Source organism: Aethina tumida, chromosome 7, assembly GCF_024364675.1.
Source record: "Aethina tumida isolate Nest 87 chromosome 7, icAetTumi1.1, whole genome shotgun sequence".
In the NCBI taxonomy this organism is placed as follows: Eukaryota; Metazoa; Arthropoda; class Insecta; order Coleoptera; family Nitidulidae; genus Aethina; species Aethina tumida.
In genome coordinates, this window is record NC_065441.1 from 5,241,997 (window position 1) to 5,265,152 (window position 23,156).

Consider the following 23,156-nt stretch of genomic DNA (forward strand, 5'->3'; position numbering starts at 1 on the left):
AAGAGAAAGCCTTAATATCTTAATGCAACATCCTGTCTACAGTTACAACATTATCAATAATTATCAGATATAATAATTCACTTTTAAGAGTTACATATTTCATTTTAAGCAGGTCACACATATAATAGTCGAAATCTTATTATTTTATGTAATTTTGATGGAATTAATTATTAATATTTTGATTACTGTCAGTAATTTTGTGCCTTATTTTAGTTGTTTGTGAGCAACAAAATTCCCCTGCAGCTTCAGCACTAAATTTAATGTCAACCAATAATTTCTAATATGTTTATTCCATTAAATCTCACATAAACAACCAATTATTCCATAAAATGTATTAAAGTAGCCATAAATAGAACAAACATTACAATTAAATAACGTTGGCAAAAGAAAAATATGATTTAGTCATAAAAATTTGACCAATTTTGTTTTGAAAATCTTGCACAGGATGTTGTTTATTAATAAGTAGCTGGAGGGACATTTTAAGTAAGAAATTTGCATTTAAAACTTCTATATATGGTAATGGATTTACGAGTATCAATTAATTTTTTAAATTATTGATGAATTATGCAGTCGTTTTCTTGCATAATATTATATGTTTATGGAATGTCTTCTTTAGACAAATTTTAAGCCATTCATTTTACAAATATTACTCCTGACCTGCTATTTTAACCGTCAATATTTCATGAAATTTTTTAAAGAATATTATTTGTATTTGTTATCATGTTACATATGAAACTGGTCGGTTGTTGAATATTTATCTATAGATTACACTTAGTTATTTACTTTACTAAAGTAATTTTTTATTACAATTTTATCGTATCGTGTGTCTGTTGATACACCCATGTTAATGCATTTCCATTAGAACTCTTTGATTTACCTGTCAAATTCGATCTGCAAAATTATAAATTATATAAATATGTCACCCACTAACTAACAATGAGCCCTCGGTCATTTTGAAATATTATTTTCAAACAATCTAGTAACAATTCTTCTTCAAAAAAAATATATTGTGCAATAAATGTCCAAACCAGGCGAATAATCACGACTCTTTAATAAACCAGACAAACATTTGACCTGTTTTATGAGTAAACAATAGAAAAACGAACAATAAAGCGTAGACAATCAATTGAAAAATGCCTGAATTGATACGTAATTAACATTGAACAAACGGATGGTGATGATCGTATATTGTCAACCCACGTACCATGCCCATATGCAAACTGATCAAAAAAGGAAGTATAGAATGACCGTTGTGGTGTTTCATTTTAGACGGTCCAATTCGTATTAATAAAGTGATGTCAGACCAGTTTGTTTTTTTTACGTGGAAATGTTAATTAATATGTGTTGGTGTCTGTTAATTGAGTTGGACGTCAAAAATATCATATTTAAGGACAAATAAATGCAAATTTAATGGTAACACTACCTGAAGACTGATGAATGGAAGTCATGTCTTCCAAAAATATTTTTGAGCTTTTTAATTTCAGCAGGATCTAAATCAATCACCAAATCACCATCCAAAAACGAGGTAATAAAATACAACCACAGAAGGGACAGGTTTTTATTTGGTCCCATTGTGATGATTCCAAATTGCACTGATTGCAATTTGGTCCCAGCACCCCACCGCCACGACACGAAATAATGAAACGCATTCTTAACTCGCTGCTTCCTACACAACGTGCGCTTAGCACTTGTTCGAATCGTTGAATGGCCGTCGGTTGTTGTGAACAAATGAGCTGAGCAGTCTTGGGTTTCGCTTCGTTCTGGTGGTGTTGTTTTCAATATTAAATAACGTCGATAACATGTGGGTTGATTTTGTGATTAATTGTGACCACATTTTATAATCGAGTGCCTTTTTTCCTTGGATTACCATCTGTTTGGAGTGACGCTAGAACTCAATTGGAGTAAGTCTCGAAAGTGACACATCAAAACCCTCAAGGTTTTATTCGTGCTTATCGATTTTTGGCAATAGTTTTGTAAAATTTGATCGTCATGGTTCAACCAGACGTAATGGTGAATTTTTGAGCAACAATGTTGAAGAGCTTAACGCGCATTAACTCAATGCCCTTCATAATTTCGTGGCAAATTAATGTTCATTTGCAAGAATTTTAAATGTATATATGTTTTTTAAACACGCATTCATATTTTTAATTTGTCTTCATTATTGCACAACAAAATGTCGGACTGTTGATAAGATGTAAATAAATGCTTTTTTAAACAAATTTTCCTGCTTAACAAAGGGAAATTGGTCCATTATGAATAAGGTCAAAGATATGAGTCATGGTGACAGTTTTATGAGGTTTGCAACAAAATTTAATGCAATACTTTTATTTTCTATGGTTTATTAATTATTAATTAATATGCTTGTATGATAAAATATAACAAAGAAAATGTTGAATTCGAATCATTTAAATATAAAAAAATTGTAATAGAAAAATTAAAAGAACTATTTATTCATTTTAGTATTGAAATAAATTTAAAAATATTTTTTTCTTAGCTTACATTCTATCCAAATTCTACAGAAATGTTTATTCCAAAAATGCAATAATCTTATTTATAAAAATATATACATTTTTTGTTCTTATTTGTATTAAAAATATTATTTTTAAATAGTTTAAATCTACTAAAAAACATTATTCGAAAAGTTTCAACAGTAATATCACACTTTATCACAATAATAACTTTATAAACTCCACAAAAATATTTTTTAAATACAATAAAAATACATTAGAATAACTTTTCAAAATTTTGTGTCTGTTAAATTCAGAAAATGTATTTTAGTTTTAGGCATAAAATATTTTTTTTAATTATCCACAATTGTCACACATTTACTTAATTTTTTTTAAGAAGCTGTTCATTTTATAAAAAGTATCTTGTATTTGTTATACCAAGAAAAAATATATCATCAGAAAACTTTTTACCATAAAAACCCATATCATCATTTGTGTTTGTTATATTATTAAAAAAGTTTTAAAGATAAAATATTTTAATTTTTCTTATTCTATTTTTACGTGTAACGTTCCTGCAAAAAGTATTTTGTATTCATAACTCTTATTAAGGACAAAAAAATAATATTTTTTTTTATTTTTAAAAATTACTCTTTTTATGATAAATTTTCAAATCCAAAATAATTCAATACAATATATTATTACAAAGGTTTTAGGCATAAATTATTTTAATTTTCCTTTGTCATATTTTCTACATTTATGATGGAATTCCACATTTGTACACTTTGTTAAGGACAAAATAAAGTATTTTATTAAAATATGAATCATATTTATTTCAGTTCATTTTAAAATTATTTTGTTTTATTATATCAATAATTAAATATATTGTCAAATAAGTTTTAGCCATAAAATATTTCTATTTTCATTTGTGTCAATTAATCCCACATTTATTTATAGTATTATTCGAGACAAAAAGTTTATCTTTAAAAAATATGCCATTTTTACATATATTTTTCCTGAAAAAGTATTTTAAATTCGTTATACCAAGAAAAAATTACATTATCAGAAAAATATGTACTATAAAATATTTTAATTTATCATATACCAATATTATAAAATTATAAACTTTTTTGTATTTATAATTCTTAATAAGGACAAAAAATAATATTTTTTAAAAATTACTATATTTATGATAATCTTTCCAATTAAAAATATTTGTTAGTTCAATAAAAATATATTATTGGGAAAGTTCTAGGCATAATTTATTTTAATTTTTCCTTTGTCAAAATGATAAATTCCACTTTTATGTATTTGTATACATTAATATTGATTATAATCATAAAATTATATACTCCACATTTGTGTCTTCCTAATTCTTATTATGAACACAAAAGATAAAATAATCTTGCTAAAAAATTTAATATATTAGACAAAAAATATTTTAATTTTTCACTTATTATAAACTCCACATAGTCTTTATTAAGGACAAAACTGATTATTCTTTTTAAAAAATATACTATATTTCATGTTAAAAATATTTTTTATTTCAGTAAATCAATTTCAAACAACTAAAACTTAAATTAAAATAGTAAAATATATTTTTCCAATTTATTACAAAATAGAGATTAACAACGAAACAATTTTAGTATTTATTTATGGGCATGCATATCCATATTTGGCAAAAATTCCAAATAAAAAAACAAACATAGTTCATTGTCGGTGATTTATTATAATTTTGTATTGTACCTTGCATTAAATGTGAACATATGGCTTAAACATACACTTGTTCAAGCCACATGTTTAACATTAGCAGTTGTCGACCTGTTTATGTTGCTACTTGATTTAAACAGCAAGTTGTACTTTTTTGACGTAGGAATTTTCATAAATTTTAAACCAAACAATTAATTAAAGGTCTAATCAGGTGAAAATTGTGAATACACAGGTGATAATCGAGCTTCATGCGCTAATTACGAAGCATAAAATCCATGCTAACTAGTTAAAAATATACATTATTCATAATAATTTGTCATAATCCCCATCATAAAGTGTTAAAGTAAATAACATTAACACCGCAACGACGAATGAGGCTGAATTTATCTTATATTTGTGACACACATATCTGTAATTAAACAATTAACTGTGTCGTACAGAATTTAATTGGCCAGGCTTCAAACCATGTTTAACAAATTTCTCATTTGAATAACAGGATATAATCAATTAATATTTTCCGATTTAAAATTAAATTAAACAATTGATTTAAAGTGCTCTACTCCTGTGGAAATAAACTTAAGTCATCAAAGTAACAATTAATCGTTATAATTGTTTAGATCAAATCTATTTTGGAACTTTGTTTACAACGGTCGCACAAAGGATGAACCGCAGACTGTTTATTTAATTTTTCAGTCGTCATAACTCAGATTTAATATGCGCATATGTCAATTCTCCCTGTGAAATTGTGCCTGAAATTAAAACTCACAAATAGAAATTCCGGAGCCAGTCCTGGACTTTTTGTTACTGTAATTGTTATGGTAATTTTCTTTATTGGTTGGATTGGTGTTACGACAAGAAACACCGATGGAAATCGTTACTATTTCAGAGATATCAATTATTCAGCCAGAAATCTATATTTAATACGTGAAACTGCACAGCTGTATTTATGTTGATCGAAGAATGAAACAACCACAGACCTGTAATCATGACATTTTAATGCCTTTCTTATAATTACGTTAAATTCTATTTCATACATTCTTGGTTAAGTTGATAATTTTAAGCACGTTAAGGACGTATAAATGTAAATAGCACAATATAATCGGAAGACGTATTTTAAACAGGAAATAGCCAAACATAGCAACGCGATAACACGTCAATGACTTGAAATTTTAATTATCTTCAGTGCGTAAAACTGATTAAAAGACACAATGTGTAAAAAAAGTCACCCAAAATAGTAATAATGAGGATTGAACGTCGGAGGATCGATATTTAATTTATGTTAATGGCATACTGAATAATGAAGCCACTCTTCATAATTATATATAAGCAATTTAACAAGATGGAATACAAACAAAAGTCACAACAATTGTATTTCCATTACACGCGAACGTAAACGGAAATTAAATAATTTATAAGGTTCACTTGTTAAACGTATGATTTGTTGTATTGATTAAAACAATGAAATATCAGTTTTCAACGAGTACGCAATATTTTTATGTTAGATATAAATTAATTGTCAGACTTTACAGTGTTCAGCTTAATTTTTAATTCAAAGACCAAACAAAATAATTCAGCCACCATAAATTATAATTTAATTTCGGACCAACAAGTACCACTACTTCCTGTCCAGTCTTGACCGCGTGGGAACCGAATTTCGTCGACCCGCATTTTCCAAATTGCCCAAGATAAACGCAAGTTGCTCGACTGGATATACTGATACAATTTTTTAAATGTGTATCAGCACGTTTCAGCGTATCAGGTTACGTCATACTGTAAAGTATGCCAAAGAAAAACGCTTTCAGTAGTCGACATTGAACTGGGACTGTTATTTTTGTTACTGGAGGAACGATAGTTGATGCATAATGGTGATGAAGGTTGTTTGGATGGTGCAATCATCATTATTGCCATTGATGGAATGCCGTAAAAAATCTCCATGTTCTTTAATACAATAACATGATTACAGAATATTATGTTGAATATTGTTAAACCTGAGGAAATAGTTTAATTTATTTGTGAAATATTTTTCCTTATAAAGCTTATCGCAGTTAAATTGAGTCAATATTTGACATGTTATCAGCACCATGCGTGAGAAATAGCCATAAAATGTAGAGCATGCGAAAATTTAAAATTAACACATTTTTCTTGATTTCTTACTTTTGCAGCAAAATGGCCAACAAAAGACCTACTTTTGAACGAGCCAACAGCATCTGTCCTACACCCCAAAGCATCCTCCTCGCCTTCGTGAGGACGAACGACAGACGGAATATCAAAAGACTGGTGTCCACGAATCCGTCCCTTTTGACCTACGTCTACCAATCGGATTTTTATAAACCAATCCTGTTAATCGCATGCACGGAAGTCGGAATCAAACCGGAAACCGTAGAAACACTTATTGATCTGGGCGCAGATTTAAGTTATTCAAGGTAATTATCATAATGCAATTTAGCACTTTATATAAATATATAATTTTAGTGATGTCGATGAGGAATGGGAGGCGATCCACTTTGCTGCCTGCAACACCAACAGCGGCATATTGAAAGTAATCGTGGACAAACTCTCGAAGCTAGAACCGGGAAAAGTAAATTCGTTGGCGAAAGGAAATAATGCCTTGCACATTTTAATTAAACACGGCAACAGTGACTCCGACGAGTTCATAAAATGTGCAGATATTTTGATAAACGCTGGAATTGATGTGAATCAAGGAGACGAGAAGGGCATCTCCCCAATTTTATGGGCAGCTAAAAAGGAATATAAAGGGTTAATAAAACTATTGTTGGACAACACATTGCTGAACGTGGACTTAGATACTCACCAATCTAGGGGCAAAACCGCTAGATCAATAATCCAAGAAAAAGGTCTGTACAGTGGAACGTTACCAGCAAGTTTCAACAACAGTTACGATTATGGAAGAGTCTTGTTTGCCTATCTTAAATCTGACAACGAAACAGCCTTCGTCAACTTTAAAAATGGAGATATTATCAGTATGTCCAACATAGATGACTCCAGCTCCACATTACTTCAAATAAGCTGTGATAAAGGCCTTAGAGAAGCCACCTCACATTTGTTAAATAAAGGTAATCTTCCTCCTTGTGTTTTTTAATATTTTACCATTTTATTGTGTCTTAGGTGCTGATCCCAATAGACGAACCGAGAAGAACTCAAAATACCCCATTGAAATCGCAGCAGAACACGGATACTACGAAATCATGGAATTATTGCTTAACCACCCGCAAATAACCATTCCCAAAAAGACTCTAATTACTTTACTGAAACACATCGACAACGACAAGTTTCCTAAAAAGGACCACGAAAAATGCTACGACCTATTGCTTGGGAAGCTTAAAGTCAATAACAGTCTAGCTGATGTTAACTATGAAGACGAATCTGGAAACTCTGCACTTCATTACTCCGTCAGATACGCAGAACCAGAGAAGACAGAAGAATTGTTAAATTTAAATGCGTCTCTTGCTTCTAAAAATGTTTATGGCGTTATGCCCATTCAAGACATACAACCGGAATTATTGGAGAAGCATTTGGATAATTGTATTCAATTTAACACTAAAACTAAGTCTATCGAAAAGGAAGACTTTCCTGTTACGTTTAATTACAGAACACTTATTCCTCCAGTTCCCCAGAAAAACATCTGCACCTCCGAATATGATTTAGAATCAAAATGTCATAGTCCTGCCCAGGAACTGGTGAAGGAAATGGAGGTCATTTATTACATGAGCAGAGCTGCTGAATATAAACACTTGCTTAAACACCCCGTCATTGTAAGTTTTCTCTTTATGAAATGGCACAGAATCAGATGGCTGTTTTATATCAATCTAGCCACTTACATAACATTTTTTACGTCTATGGTTGTATACATATTCACTTCCTTTGCTAATTTTAGCGGTGAAGAGAAGAGTAACTTCACCAAATGTATTATTTGCATTGCTTACGCTTTATTCGCAATAACTTTCATCATTTTAGTCTTCAGGGAACTGTTTCAAATAGTCGTTTCAACAAGAAAGTACCTGAAGAACTTCGAGAATTACATGGAAATAATTCTCATATTCATCGCCGCATCTATTTTGTTTTCCCCATCGGCGTCTGATGATTTGAGAAAGCAACTTTCGTCCACTGCCATTTTGCTCTCGGCCTTTGAACTGGTGCTGATGGTAGGGCAGCATCCTAAATTGTCAACGAATGTTGTGATGTTAAAAACGGTGTCGTTTAACTTTTTTAAGTTCTTACTGTGGTATTCACTTCTTATCATAGCTTTCGCTTTGAGTTTCTTCATCTTATTCGCCGATTCAACATCCGAAACCAGCGCGACTAACACGACTGCAACACCAGGCGGTGACGAAGAGGAGAATTTGTTTACGGATCCCGGAAAATCGGTGTTCAAGACGATCATCATGTTGACCGGCGAGTTTGATGCAAGCTCCATTAATTTCCAAACGTTCCCTATATTGAGCAAACTGATTTTTGCCCTCTTCATTTTTATGATCGCCATTATCCTCCTCAACCTGTTGAACGGTTTGGCTGTTAGTGACACACAGATGATCAAAAACGACGCGGAGCTCGTTGGTCACATCGCCCGCGCTCAGCATGTTTATTATGTTGAAAGCATGTTACTCGGTAATCTATTTCCCGAAACTTTGATCAGTTTCTTACAAACCTTGTGTTGTTGCGTACCGAATTTGGAGTTCATAGCAGCCAGACCTTTGGCTAAAAGGTCGTGTCTATTTCCACATTTTTTGAACTACGAAATGACGATCTACCCGAACAAAGGCGGTTTGGTGGCTCTGGCAAAAATACGCCAAAACAGGAGATTTTGGAGTAGCTATTGCGTTCGTTGCAGCTCAATTTACTTGGACAAGGAAACAGTTCGGAGGACGAATGCTATTATACAAGAAAAAAGGGAGGAACTCAAAATGAAAAATAAGAAAAATAGCAAAGGAAATGAAATTAATGAAAATATTATAAAAATGCAGAATAAAATAGATAAATTGGAGTTTATTATAGAAAACTTGTTAAATGCAAGAAACGAGTGACTTATATTGTTTTATCATTTTATGTTGTAAATTACTATTGTGTATTTTATTATTAATATATAATATATTTTTTACTTATGGTCTTTGACTTTCACACACTTATTTTTTATATGTTTTATTGTACTAATTTAAATAAAAAAAATGTATGTTTATAAAGATTATTAAGCAATGTCACTTTAATGTTTCAGGTTGTGTCTAGTTTTCGATTTCAAATTATTATTTGTCAAAAATAATTTTTTGAGAAAATTTGTTTAGATATCTCATTGATTTAAGATTTGATAAAATATCTTCGATACATAATGTTACGATAAGATTACATTATAGTTTTTTATTTTATTTAATTTTTGTAATTCATATTTATTTTGAAAAAAGAAATTTATTATTAGAATACTTATTTTTGTTTTTGATATAGTCTCAAAAAATATTTCCTTTTACAAATTGAAATTTATATGCCTTCGCAAAGTTTAATTGCATAATCTCTTAAAAAATCCAACAGAGTGGAACATTTTCCATTCTGTATAGTGTATTACTCCAAAGTGAGATAAGGCAACACCGCATAGTAATGACCTAAACGATTACAGAAATCTTTAATGATAAAAGATAACGGTTAAATTGTGTCGTCAACAGATGTCACTACGTCCCGGGTTACGGGGATTTCATAAATCCAAAATCTTGCATCGTTCTTCATAAAAGTGATATAAAGTACAAAAAGGGTTTTATCCATCTGAATCCTGAAAGAGACATAATGTACAATAGAGACAGTAAGTCTCCAACTATGGGGCAGACTTCTAGTGTCTCTGTCATACATGATGTCTCTCTCTAAATTCAGTCGGGTCAAACGCTTTTCCTACTGTATACAAAAGTATTTCAGTATCAAGGTATTAAAAAAAAACTTAAATAAAAAAAATAAAAAATGTATATATTTTATTGTTTAATTAGCCGACGCTATTAAATACTTATATACATACAGTTATATTTTCTAAAAAACTAATATTTATTTATGTCATCTGGATGTGAGGACCCACAAAATTAAGTTTTTTTAAAGCAGGAAAAGAAAAAACCTTTTTTGTTTTTAATTTTTTTTATTTATAAAAAATAATAAAATGTTAAATACAAAATATGTGACACAAAAAGGAACCAGCGCATAGGGTTAAGAAGCTGCAATCAATAAAGCTAATACAAGATTTATTTTAAAACTATGAAGTAAATTAACAAATTTAAAATTTTAAGGCTTACAACATTGTCTATATATTATAAATAACATATTATAAAAAGCAAACGTATTTATTAACAATAAACTGCACGTAGAGCCTGACTAATCGAATATGCAATAATAAATATAACAACCCGGACGTTTTCGAATGAAAAAACAATGAAAACATCCTTAATTCATGGATGGACAATGTGGTGAAAACGGACGGAACGCTGATTATTGTATTTCGTATACATGATGGACGTTTCTGTGCTTCATTATTTTGTGAAATGGCAAGATTAAATTGAAACACAGTCGACTTCGTTTTCGTTGGATGTCGTTCACCTTTTCCTCTAATAGTGGTCTGAGTAGGGGGAGTGCTTGATGCCGAACGAGTGGGCTGGTGGAAAATCTAAGCAAACCTAAAATAAAACAAGACAATTAATATCCTGTCAAAAAATAATTTACCATTTCGGATAAATATCTACGACTGGTGCAACGCAAAACTCTAAGGTGCTTGTCTAAATAACAATGCACGTTTGAAGTACCTGTATTTGGACAATCCATAAATCATTAGCTTAGTCACCGATTAAAAAAGCATGTATGTCCTATCTCTCCTCAGGAACATGTTCTGGGAGCCCAAATACGGCGAATGCTTTATCCCAAACGAATGACTTGGCGCTTGTGTTAGGTGGGACTGCACCTACACATGTTAATTTGTTTTTTTATGCGCACCGCTGTTAGTAAGTAATTTGAAATGTTGCGGATCAATTTTTACCTTTTCCGGAGAGTAAACTCCCGGCCCGGGTATTTTGTCGTCCTTGGGGATGTTCGTTCTGCCACTAATGGTGTAAGCCGGGGAGTTTTCGGCCTTGTAACTGTCAGGGTCTACGTTGTTGTATTGACCGGGTCCTGGGTTCTTCACACGTTCGTCGATTGGTTCCTTGGTTCTACCGGAAATCGTGTACGCCGGGGAGGACTTCTTGTCGCCAACCACCGATGGAATGTTGTAGACGTTTGGAGCTACGACATTGATCAATTGTTAACGTTTGGCCCACCACTTGGTGATTCTTATCTTAAATATATATACAGAAGACAGAAAGACGAGATAAACTTTTAGGAAATGAAGGATGAAGTAGATGGATGATGAAAAAGAAGGTAAACCAACCGGGGGTATCCAAAGGCTTTTCCAATTGAACCTTGTTTCCAAATGAGTATTTTGGTGCACTATCGTGTAAGACCTTATCAGCAGTGGGTACGTTGTAAACATTTGGTGCTACAAGTGTGAGACATGCATAAGTATTACACACAGAAATCTAGAATGTTATGTACAATAACCAACTAACCAGGAGTATCCAAAGGTTTCTCGGGCAATCCTTTGCCACCAAAAGTGTATTTAGGAGAATTTTCATGTAAAACCCTATCAGCAACATTGTATACGTTAGGTGCTAAAATATAAATGGAATGTAAGTGCACAATAAAAAAAATTCCGATTTTTCCGGTAATCATCCAAATGAATGTTTTTGTGCATTTTTATGCAAAACTCTATCAGCTACATTATACACATTAATTCATGATTGAAATATTAAAAATCGATACCTAGCTGTAGCTGTTTTTTTACATATTTATTCTAAATACGAAACTATACAGAAAAATTACTTATTACTGTTATAAAAACTCAAGTCTTATTCATGTTCTTCAAATTAATGGTGACTTAATGTCATTTATTTATCAAAAATAACAAACCAGGAGTATCCAACGGTTTTTCAGCCAGTCCTTTTCCTCCAAAAGAGTATTTTGGAGAGTTATCATGTAATACTTTATCAGATGTTGGAACATTGTAAACATTGGGTGCTACAAGTATGAAAGGAAAAGTATAAACAAAAATAATCTTGATGCCAAAATGACCAAACAAGCAAAAAGTATTAACATAAATTAAATCAATAGGTCTCCAATCTACCTAAATTGATTAAACTTATAATAAAAGAAAAGTTTCACCATTCTAAAACCAAATTTGGGTACTAAATCATTTTGTAAATAAAACATTTGGTTTTACAATTGTGAAACAAATGATAAAAAGTAAGAAAGAAAGGAAAACTAACCAGGAGTGGTGGATGGTTTTTCAAGGTTAACTTTGACTCCGAACGAGTATTTTGGTGAGTTTTCGTGCAACAGCTTTTCCGTGCTTGGAATGTTATATACATTGGGAGCTACAAAGAAATTAAAAGCCATGAGAACTTAGCGAACGAAACAAAATGTGAAGCAGATGATTGAGGCTCCCTTCTACCTTCAACTAACTGTACAAATAACTATAGAAGGGACCCCATTATTTTAAAACAACAAACCGGGAGTGTCCAGCGGTTTTTCGGGCAGTCCTTTTCCTCCAAAAGAGTACTTTGGAGAGTTATCATGTAATACTTTATCAGATGTTGGAACATTGTAAACATTGGGTGCTACAAGTGTGAAAGGAAAAGTATAAACAAAAATAATCTTGATGCCAAGAAGACCAAGCAAACAAAAAGTATTAACATAAATTAAATCAATAGGTCTTCGATCTACCTAAATTGATTAAACTTATAATTAAAGAAAAGGTTCACTAATCTAAAGCCAAATTTGGGTATTAAGCTATTAAGTAAATAAAACATTTGGTTTTAGAATAATGAGAATAAATGACAAAAAGTAAGAAGCAAAGAAAAAACTAACCAGGAGTGGTGGATGGTTTTTCAAGATTAACTTTGACTCCGAACGAGTATTTTGGGGAGTTTTCGTGCAACAGCTTTTCCGTGCTTGGAATGTTATATACATTGGGAGCTAGAAAGAAATTAAAAGAAATAAGAACTTAGCGAACGAAACAAAATGTGAAAGAGGTGGTTGAGGATCCCTTCTACCTTCAACAAACTATACAAATAAGCATAAAAGAGATCCCATTATTATAAAACAACAAACCAGGAGTATCCAACGGTTTTTCAGCGAGTCCTTTTCCTCCAAAAGAGTATTTTGGAGAGTTATCATGTAATACTTTATCAGATGTTGGCACATTGTAAACATTGGGTGCTACAAGTATGAAAGGAAAAGTATAAACAAAAATAATCTTGATGCCAAGATGACCAAGCAAGCAAAATGTAGCAAACATAAATTAAACCAATTGGTCTCCAATCTACCTAATTTGATTAAACTTATAATAAAAGAAAAGTCTCACCATTCTAAAGCCAAATTTTGGGTATAAAACCATTAAGTAAATAAAACATTTGGTTTTACAATAGTGAGAATAAATGACAAAAAGTAAGAAGCAAAGAAAAAACTAACCAGGAGTGGTGGATGGTTTTTCAAGATTAACTTTGACTCCGAACGAGTATTTTGGTGAGTTTTCGTGCAACAGCTTTTCCGTGCTTGGAATGTTATATACATTGGGAGCTAGAAAGAAATTAAAAGCCATGAGGACTTAGCGAACGTAGTAAAACGTGAAAAAGATGATTCAGGATCTCTTCTACCTTCTTCTACAATACAAACAGTACCAACACCATAGAAGAGACCCCACGATTTTGAAAGCAGACAAGAGAGAGTTATAATAACTAAATAAACAAACCGGGCGTTTCTGACGGTTTTTCGACTTGCGTCTTAACCCCAAAACTGTACTGCGGGGATTTTTCGTGAAGCATCTTATCCGATTTCGGCACATTGTACACGTTTGGTGCTAAAAAATTTGTCGGTGTTTTATAACAAAGCTTTCAAAATGTTCTTTCCAAAAGTGCAACTTGCAAAATAAACAGCTTAAGACCTGTTGACTTTACAAATGCCAATAATAATATATTAAGTTCCTTACTATTACAAAAATTAATAAAAGGCATAAAATAAAAAAAGCAAAACATAACTAACCAGGTGTGTCCGATGTTTTACGGATCGGCGTTCTCATGCCAAAGGAATACCTTTTGCTACTGGATCTTTGGAATGGTTTATAAGCATTAGGAGCTGTGTTAACAGGATTAAAATACGTTTTATAAACTACAACCATAATCATTTTTACACCATATTAATTGTACCAGAACTAAAAATTCCATTGCAATGTGAGTTTTAATGACCACTGATATTGGGGTCAGTGAAATTGGTACAGAATGGAATTTTTAATCAATCATTAATTATTAATTTTTATTAAGATTTTAAATTAATACCACCAACAATGTAAATAAAATCGTGTAATTATGTCGGCACTCTTACCAGGCGTATCTAATGGTTTTTCTACGTTCGTTTTCAGTCCAAAAGTGTATTTGGGACTGTTGTCATGGATAACCTTTTCGGCTTTGTCAGGATTGTAGTCGCCGGGAGCCGGGAAGTTTTCGGGCTTCGGCTCTTTGGGCCTGCCGTGAAGACTTACAGCCAACGGTGTGTCTTTTCCTGGAAACAATAGCTGTTTAAAACAGCTGAAACAGTGTTCAACGGTTGTACCTTTCGCACTGAGACCAGTCACGTTGTATTGTCCAGGTCCGGGTCCAATGCTCTCCAATTTTCCATTGTGTCTTGCTCCGAAGCTGAAAGCTGGCGCCCTACCACTCTTAGCTTCAACTGTGTGTTTACCTATAATGTAAATTAAACACAGCGATTTAATTAGCTCACGTTCTATTTATAGATTTTAATTAATTGATTGATTGAGTTTCTTGTAATCGAATACATGTGCAGTATCGTGTATCATAAATGGAATATAACAGTAAATTAAGAAAGGTAAAAACAATATGTTTACAACAACAACAACACAAATCGAGAGAATATTCCAGTGTGTTTGTGGGTTGCAGACTGGTTGACAGGTGAAAACCGGCACAAAAGCAAAACTACCAAATTGGTACTGGCGAACCTTGTAGGCTGGATTTACAATCGTTTCAGCTGTATTTAATTTGAACCATTTCTTGCGACAAGAACCCACGTAACGTAATTGCTTTAGTTGAATTGTTGCCGCAATTAATGTGATACTTGGATGAAATGGAGAAAATAGTTGAGACCTTGGGTATTAGACTGGCTGATTGAGTTATTGGGTCGTACCGATGTATGAAGGGAGATTGACACACGCTGGTCCTGGACTGTTGTATTCGGCGGCGATTGGTCCTCGTCTTTTGGTTGGAGTCCAGGGTCTTTGTGTAATGCCACCCATTGTCTGTAATTTAAATATAAATTAGAAATATTAATAATAATAATAAGTAGTTTAAAACCTGAATTTTACTTGTTCAAACAGAAGAAATTAAAACATGAACTTTGAACGTGTTTAAACAAAACGGTATAAACCTGTAAAACGAGTTTGCTGTCAAGATATTTTAAAATTCCAATATTTCTTTACATACTAATCCTCCCTCATCACATTTCAGTTTAATTTATCAAGCCAATAAACATCAAACCCATAAATTAATTCAGATAAAAATCTACTGTTACACATCACAACACCTATTCATACAATAAAAACCTGTTACAAACAGGTTTACAGTGTAAAACAAAGCGTGCCATAAAAAATGATGTCACCTCTATTCATTTTCTTCGAATGAATAAAGAAAACCTGGCAATAATGTGTTAAAGGAAGTGAAAGCTTCTGGCCAAATTTACAAAGTTTAGTTGTGAAAAAATTGGGTTTATTTCGGGTTTTTCTGTCCATATGGTTCTGACCCGAACCACTTGTTGTTTGATCGATGCGTGGGATATTAAACGATCTAATTAGATTTTATAGATTGAGATTTATATAGTTCAAGAACAATTTTCATTAAAGTCGTAATGATATAATAACATAAATTTATCGGGTACTGGTTCAATTATTGTATAATGTCACACACCTTTATTCATTTATTGTGTGGGCACTACTAAACTTGTTTTCCAGTTTTATTGTTTTTTTATTATTGGCGATTACACAATTATCAATGGGCAAAAAATTGAAGTTTTCTAATTAATGGAATAACAAGAAAGACGTGGCCATAAATATTAAACAAGTGAATTAAACATCAGTTTGGTGTTTTGTGTTACGGGACTCTTATATAAATATTTAAGTAGTATTTATTTTAAAACGGTCCAGTAATTTCGTAATATCATATCCATAAATAACCAACTCGAAGGATTTCTTAAAATTAATGAAGGTGTTACATAGGCGTACTCTCGATTCACATTTGATCTTCACAATGAAATAATCGCTTTATTTAGCGTTGTTTTCGTATAAACAGTATGGTATCAGTTGAAGAATTTTATGGTTAATTTGAAGTAAAATATTTGAATTGTCGCGATTTTGATTACGTCAATTTGATAAGTTCTAATGCAATAATAATTGCGGTCAAAAATCAAACTAATGAAAGGTTAAAGTAATTTTTGTTTCGAATTGAGGTCACAAAATTTAATTTGCCGGGTTTTAATAATAATCATTTAACATTAATATTTTATCTATAGTTCTTATTATTATGATATAATGTTACAAAATGTATTTTTAAATATTTAAATTCTTTTAAATGATTTTATTTTGATTTATAGAAAATATTTAATTTGGGATAATTTAAATTAGGTTAAATTAAGTTAGGTTTGGTAAGGTTAAGTTAGGTTAGGTTAGGTTATGTCAGATTAAGTTATGTTAAGGACAATATTATACATATTATATATAAAAAAACAAAAATATACATTTTTTAAGTAATAGTACACATATACAAAAATTACATATAAATATCAACATCAATAATTTTGTTTTCGAATTATTAGTTATTAAATTGTTAAAATTGACATAAAATAGTTTTATTTATTCACTTTTAAAAAATTTGTTCTATATATATATATATTTAACTTTTTAATCTAATATTACATCATAAATATACATTTAAAAAATTAGATACTCTAAACAATTTAAATTTTAAATATTAAAGTAAATATTTATTTCCAATTACTTAATCTTAATAAAATAAGATATAAAGCATTAAATAAACCCATATAATTTGAGTATATTTAATAATGTATTATGTATAATAATATAATATATAATAAAAAATGTTTCTATTTTACCTAACCTAACCTAATCTAACAAGATAGTCTAACTAACTCAAACTAAAGTAAATATATTATACAAATTTAGGTTGAGTTAAAATAAATATATTTCTATTTCGTAACTATCACTTAATAATTTATATAAAAATAAATAAATAGACCTTTAAAATTTTGACTAGGTTTGATAATAAATTATGTACAACTGTATAATATATTTTTGAAAGTGTATTAAATTTTTAAATATGATATTACATAGTATAATAATTTAAGTTTGGTTATATTAAGTTAGATTTAGTTAGGCTATTTAATATTAGATTGAGTTAGATTAGATATTATTTTTAAGAAACAGATTTTGTTTTTATTTGTGTATTAGAATTATTTATTCTTTTAGTTTAAAAATTCTAATTACTTAGTAATTTAAGATATAAAAAATAACTAAACCTATTCAATTTGTTTATATTTATTAATATATTAAACATAATATAATAGTTTAGGTTAGGTTAGATTAAATTAGACTTGGTTAGGTTAGGTTATGTTAAGTTGGGTTACGTAGGACATTATACATTTTAAAGAAACATATCTTTTATTATATACATATATACAAATATATATCTTTTAATTTTAATTTTTTTTATTTGTGTATAAAAATTTATACCAATATAAAACTAAGCTAACTGTTGGTAAGGTTCTGGTTAATAATTTTTACAATTTAATCATTTTTCAAAAAGACTGAATCATTTATTGAGACAAAGACAAAATGAATTCACCGTGAAATGAAGACATAAATTTATTAAGTAACAACTTTAACAGCCGCCATAAATCCTGCCAACAACGTTTATCCTTAATTGTCACGCTAAAACCGAGTTAGATAAAACATATTTAACCATTTTAACAATTGCAAAACTATTAGAAACTTCTGAACTACTTAGAAACAATACCTTAAATCTGTGATCGAATTTGTGAGGTTATTTTTAGACCTTGCAATCAAAGAATGAAATACTTACGTACCAGGTACGTGGTTATCGAATATTTACGTTCATATAGTTATGAACGCTCACTTTTATAACAGGAATTTACTGGAAAACGATCGAAAACCTTAACAAATTCGCACATTGTGTGCAATTAGTTAATTTTAATTCGAACAATAATGACCGAACAAGTGGGACAGGAAGCATATTTAACGTCCATCAAAAGTGAAATCTATCATAAATAAATCTAATTTATTTATATATTAAAGCCGTGATGAGTCAAAGTGTTAACCTACACAAGCAATTAACATAAATCAATACTGTTTCAAGATCTTAAAGTCTTGGATTCGTTAGTTACGGTTATAATTCTTTGGTTGTACCAAAACTGGTCATTGAATATATTTAACGATGACATAATGTTCCGTTCACCTCGGTTTATCCGTTTTAAACCTATGCAATTATAACCATTCATTTGTGATAAGGAAACAATGAAATATGAAATAGTACGCATGTTTCTGATGCGTCCAATGAATCCCGTTTTGCGTTGGGAGTTGTACTGAATTTGCATGTTATAACGGTTGGTTGACAACAAAATGCATTAAATATTGATGATTTGTAGTGTATAAAAGTTGTGTGTGGAATGAATTTTGTCACTGTTATTAACAGTATTTTTAGGTTGCAGGTTTACAAATTTACACAATGTTTTATTTATCACATTGAAAGACTTCAGACATATCCTTCTATACTCTTATATAATTATATAATTTCATTTAATAAATTAATTAAATTAAAAAATAATATAAATATTATAATACAATATTTTTAAATTTTATAGATTAAATTAAGATTTATTTAGATCTATAAGAGAAAAATATTTAAAAAGTATTAATTATAAAAATCTTTTTAATTTAAATTTATTATTATTATTATTATATAGTAAATAAGAAATTAATTTTTGTTTTGATACTCCATATTAAAAGATTTCTCTATACAGTAATTTAACATAATTTTTTGATTTAATATATATGTGTATTTGTAAATAATTAACAACAATATTGTAAATAATTTTACTTCTAATCTTTTACATCGAAACGAGAAATATTTTAATATATGATTGTGAAAAAATTGAAAAAAAAAAGAAATTAATTTTAATTTTAGTTAAATATATACCATATGCACAAAATTTTATGTGTACTATATATGTATGTTAAAGTATTTTTCAACATCGAAACAGAAATGTAATTGTAAAAAGTAAAATTAATTTAATATATAAAAAATAAAATATTCGTGAATATTAATAAAAAATGAAGAAATATAAAAAAATTACGAAAGACGAAAAACAACTAAAAATTATGATTAAAAATTTAATTTAACAAAATTTAATATATGAATTAATAGCTCAAAATTCTTAAATATTAATATTTAATTGAGGGTGTAAAATTCTTCATTATTTGAACGACAAATGTTTTATATTATTACTTAAACATTAAAAAAATATGAATAAAAAAATTAAAATATGCATTACAAAATTAAAAAAAAAATCTGCGGTTATATAATAAAAATTAAATATTTATTAATACTGATCAAAAACGAAAATAAAAGGAATTTAAAAATTAGGATTACAAAAAATGTAGTCCAGTTTTAAAAATTTAACTCGACTAAATTCACTGTGATTAAATATTATTATTTTAGTAAAATTATCAATTTTGTTTTTGTACGTCATTTTGAAAGACTTTTATCATTATCTTCTCTAGTTACATGAACATTTTATTTAATAAATTAATCGGCACAAAAATAATTTTTATACACTTATATATAACTACTTTTAAATATTAGAATACAATTTTAAATTAATTAAATACTATAATATTATTTTTTTCTAATACTTTCAAAATGAAGTGTAAAATGTACTAAATATAATAATAAATATATAATATAATTATAATTTTATATAGAAAAATTAATTTAAAACTTAAATATTAATACAATTAAGTTGTTTTATGGAGAATATTAAGTATCTATTAAAATTTATCAAAAATGAAAGAAATTAAATAAAATAAATATATCTAAATTTTAGGATTATAAAAGATGGTTTATAATATTTATATTTAAATTTTTTTAATTTTCCAACAACATTTTATAAATATTAATATTTAATCAATTTTTTCATATTTAGACGAAAAATATTATAATATACAATTTACAGTAATATACAATATTAAAATAAACAATTAAATAAATTTTTATACGCCACATTGAAATACTTTCTATATGTATAATATTATTTTATATAATAAATAAATTTAACATAATTCAATTAGAATTGAATTAAATATATAGTTAAAAATATATAAATTTTGCTTAAAATTTATCATAGTTTAACCTAAAATAATCAAAAATATTAGAAAAATATATCTAATTTAAAAACATTGTTAAATTCATTAAAAATTACAATATTATATATTAGAATTTAATTTAGTTTAAAATCAATGACAATTTAAATTATAGTAATTTTATTATGATTTTAAATATTTAATAAATAATTTTTCTTACTAAAATTTAGTGACATTATAAACCTTAAATTTATACTAAAATTGAACAAAACTCTTACTTTTAAAAGACAATAACCATCAAACATTAATTTTAAAACACTTTGAAGTTAAAAATAAAAATATCTTGGTTAATCACGATGAAATTACTTACACCATAAATACTCAGAATTTATACACTTTAATTTCTTATGTATTTCAAATTTTTAAGATTTCTATATATTCAAAACTGCTGTCTATTTTAAAAAATAAAATGTGGTAATTAACAATAGACTTTTGCCATATAGTAAACTAAATTTATGTAAAACACTTTAGTTTAACCAACTATTAAACATTATGTTACTTTACTAACAACAAATTCACAAATAATAGTTTGTTCTAAAAATATTTACATTTTAAAACATGTTATTATTTAAATAATAATGTATTATTTGTAGATAGTCCCATGAGACCATAAGTTGCTTGTTATTGTTTACAAAACGCGTCTGCAAATTTAAAAATCTTGTTTACAAGTCTCGAATTATTTATGCCAGATTAAAACCCACTAATTAATAATTCTAAATAAAGCAATGACAATAACAATTTGTTAAAAATATAGTATCTCACTTAGCCAATATTCATTAAACATTAGATAACAATAGCCATAAAATTAATAAACATTTCAGTACCAGTACTAGCGTTAGTCACATTAATTTTAATTAATATTTATATATTTTTAAGTTGAAGAAGAAAAAATAAAATTGTCTCTCCTTTCAGAGTATTTTTTAGAAAGTTAATGCTACTTACTTAATTTACAAAATGAAGAAACTAAAAAAAATCCAAAAATTTGCGACGACGAGACCACTATAACACGCGCAAGGTGCTTCGTAAACTGACGTGCGGTGCGGCTGGAACAGCGGACCGAGAGCGGCATGTGCGCCGCCCCACCAAAGGACAAGTGACGTCGTCCGCAGGAGTTCTTAAGGATAACCGGTCGCCGTTCCTGACCATTTACGATACAATTATATCGGATTGATTTTGTTTTCGCCCACCGCGACGCGGCTTCCACTCGTACCACGTGGGTTATTTTGCTGTTTGCCGTACGACAGCCAGGGAATTTAAGTTTGACTTCCTTGAATTCTCGCCGACGATGCCGGATTGTGTTAATTAAATTTTAGAGTTGACTTTGTTTCGCGGTTTAAACATTATTTTGTTTCGATGATTGATTGTTTTAAGAGGGGTTTAGCGTATTGATACTAATTAATACAAGGCTTTGGTAATATGAAAAAAATATATTTTTAAAAATTAGATGTTTTTATTAATATAAGTCTTCAAATTTTGAAAATATTTTAATATTTCTTCCAAATTCTGTACATTTTTAAACATTTTTTCAAAGGGTGTGTAGACCCTTTGAAAAACAAATAGATTACTTTTATTTGATTGAATCTTTATATTCTTACAATCTTCAAAGAATTTAAGCCCTTTTATTTTTTAGATATTTTAAAATCTTCAGATATATCAAATTATTCAGATTCTTCTTATATTTTAAACATTCATTTTTTTCTAGATACTCTAAAATGAAGATTGAATTTACTTTTTAAATTCTTTAGATTCTTCAGATTATTTCACATTTTTAATTTGTAGGCACTCTGACCAGTAGATTATTATTAGTAGTAGAATTTTATGAGTCACTTATATTCTTTATAGTTGTTTAGATCCCTTCTAAATTTTGTCTTTGTAATTTGTATTTATCTATTTACATTCTTCTTTGAAGATCCTTCTGATTCTTTAAAATCATCAAATTATTTATATTCTCGAAATTCTTTAAAATCACTAGATCCTTTAAATCTGTAAAATCCTCCGAACACTACTAAATTTTTATAATCTTCTGATTCTATGAACATTCTATATTCTCTATATTCCCCATACTCTCCAGATTTTCTAGATTCCTTAGATTCATTAGATTGATTTAAATAATCTCATCATTTTAGATTCATGAGATTTTTTGGATTGTCTAGATTCTCTGTATTCTCTATATTCTCTAGATTCTACAGATTCACTAGACTCCCTAGATTATTTAAATTCGTATGACTGATTTAAATAATCTAAACTTTTTAAATTCTTTACATTATTTTCATTCTTTACATTCTTTAGATTCTTTCTATAAATTCTTTAGATTCTTACTTTAAATTCTTTCTATAGATTCTTTCTTTAGGTTCTTTCTTTAGATTCTTTCTTTAGATTCTCTCTTTAGATTATCTCTTTAGATTCTTTCTTTAGAT

At 29.0% G+C, this 23,156-nt stretch overlaps 2 protein-coding genes across 36 annotated transcripts; one reads left to right on the top strand and one right to left on the bottom strand.

Moving 5' to 3' along the window:
* Positions 1 to 1,356: 1,356 nt before the first annotated feature.
* Positions 1,357 to 9,270, top strand: LOC109598984 (transient receptor potential cation channel protein painless-like). Of its 2 annotated transcripts, none has more exons than XM_049969841.1 (4): positions 1,357 to 1,525; positions 6,317 to 6,577; positions 6,627 to 7,228; positions 7,281 to 9,270. In XM_049969841.1, the coding sequence occupies exons 2-4, from the start codon at positions 6,321 to 6,323 to the stop codon at positions 9,194 to 9,196; spliced, it is 2,775 nt and encodes a 924-aa protein (XP_049825798.1). In that variant the 5' UTR covers positions 1,357 to 1,525; positions 6,317 to 6,320; the 3' UTR covers positions 9,197 to 9,270. The 2 variants fall into 2 exon arrangements, with proteins under 2 accessions (XP_049825798.1, XP_019870454.2); XM_020014895.2 differs by lacking the exon at positions 1,357 to 1,525 and adding an exon at positions 1,696 to 1,901.
* Positions 9,271 to 10,258: 988 nt separating this feature from the next.
* LOC109599011 (O(6)-methylguanine-induced apoptosis 2) lies at positions 10,259 to 21,851 on the bottom strand. Of its 34 annotated transcripts, none has more exons than XM_049969444.1 (16): positions 21,682 to 21,848; positions 15,420 to 15,531; positions 14,832 to 14,960; positions 14,604 to 14,780; positions 14,265 to 14,357; positions 13,975 to 14,082; positions 13,695 to 13,802; positions 13,335 to 13,442; positions 13,092 to 13,199; positions 12,734 to 12,841; positions 12,491 to 12,598; positions 12,135 to 12,242; positions 11,735 to 11,836; positions 11,557 to 11,664; positions 11,167 to 11,411; positions 10,259 to 10,810 (listed from the first exon to the last, which is right to left on the bottom strand). In XM_049969444.1, exons 2-16 carry the CDS (start codon positions 15,526 to 15,528, stop codon positions 10,742 to 10,744), a joined length of 1,788 nt encoding a protein of 595 aa, XP_049825401.1. In that variant the 5' UTR covers positions 15,529 to 15,531; positions 21,682 to 21,848; the 3' UTR covers positions 10,259 to 10,741. The 34 variants fall into 34 exon arrangements, with proteins under 34 accessions (XP_049825401.1, XP_049825402.1, XP_049825410.1 ...); XM_049969445.1 differs by lacking the exon at positions 21,682 to 21,848 and adding an exon at positions 15,587 to 15,611; XM_049969453.1 differs by lacking the exon at positions 12,135 to 12,242.
* Positions 21,852 to 23,156: the final 1,305 nt, after the last annotated feature.

Excerpts from the sequence above, each read along its gene's own strand:
- LOC109598984 (XM_049969841.1), top strand. The coding sequence starts at position 6,321 with ATGGCCAACAAAAGACCTACTTTTGAACGAGCCAACAGCATCTGTCCT. Across the intron at positions 6,578-6,626 it reads GCAGATTTAAGTTATTCAAG|TGATGTCGATGAGGAATGGG; the intron begins GTAATTATCATA and ends ATATAATTTTAG. Across the intron at positions 7,229-7,280 it reads CTCACATTTGTTAAATAAAG|GTGCTGATCCCAATAGACGA; the intron begins GTAATCTTCCTC and ends ATTGTGTCTTAG.
- LOC109599011 (XM_049969444.1), bottom strand. The coding sequence starts at position 15,528 with ATGGGTGGCATTACACAAAGACCCTGGACTCCAACCAAAAGACGAGGA. Across the intron at positions 13,443-13,694 it reads AAAACCATCCACCACTCCTG|CACCCAATGTTTACAATGTG; the intron begins GTTAGTTTTTTC and ends TCATACTTGTAG. Across the intron at positions 10,811-11,166 it reads GAGTTTACTCTCCGGAAAAG|GTTTGCTTAGATTTTCCACC; the intron begins GTAAAAATTGAT and ends GTTTTATTTTAG.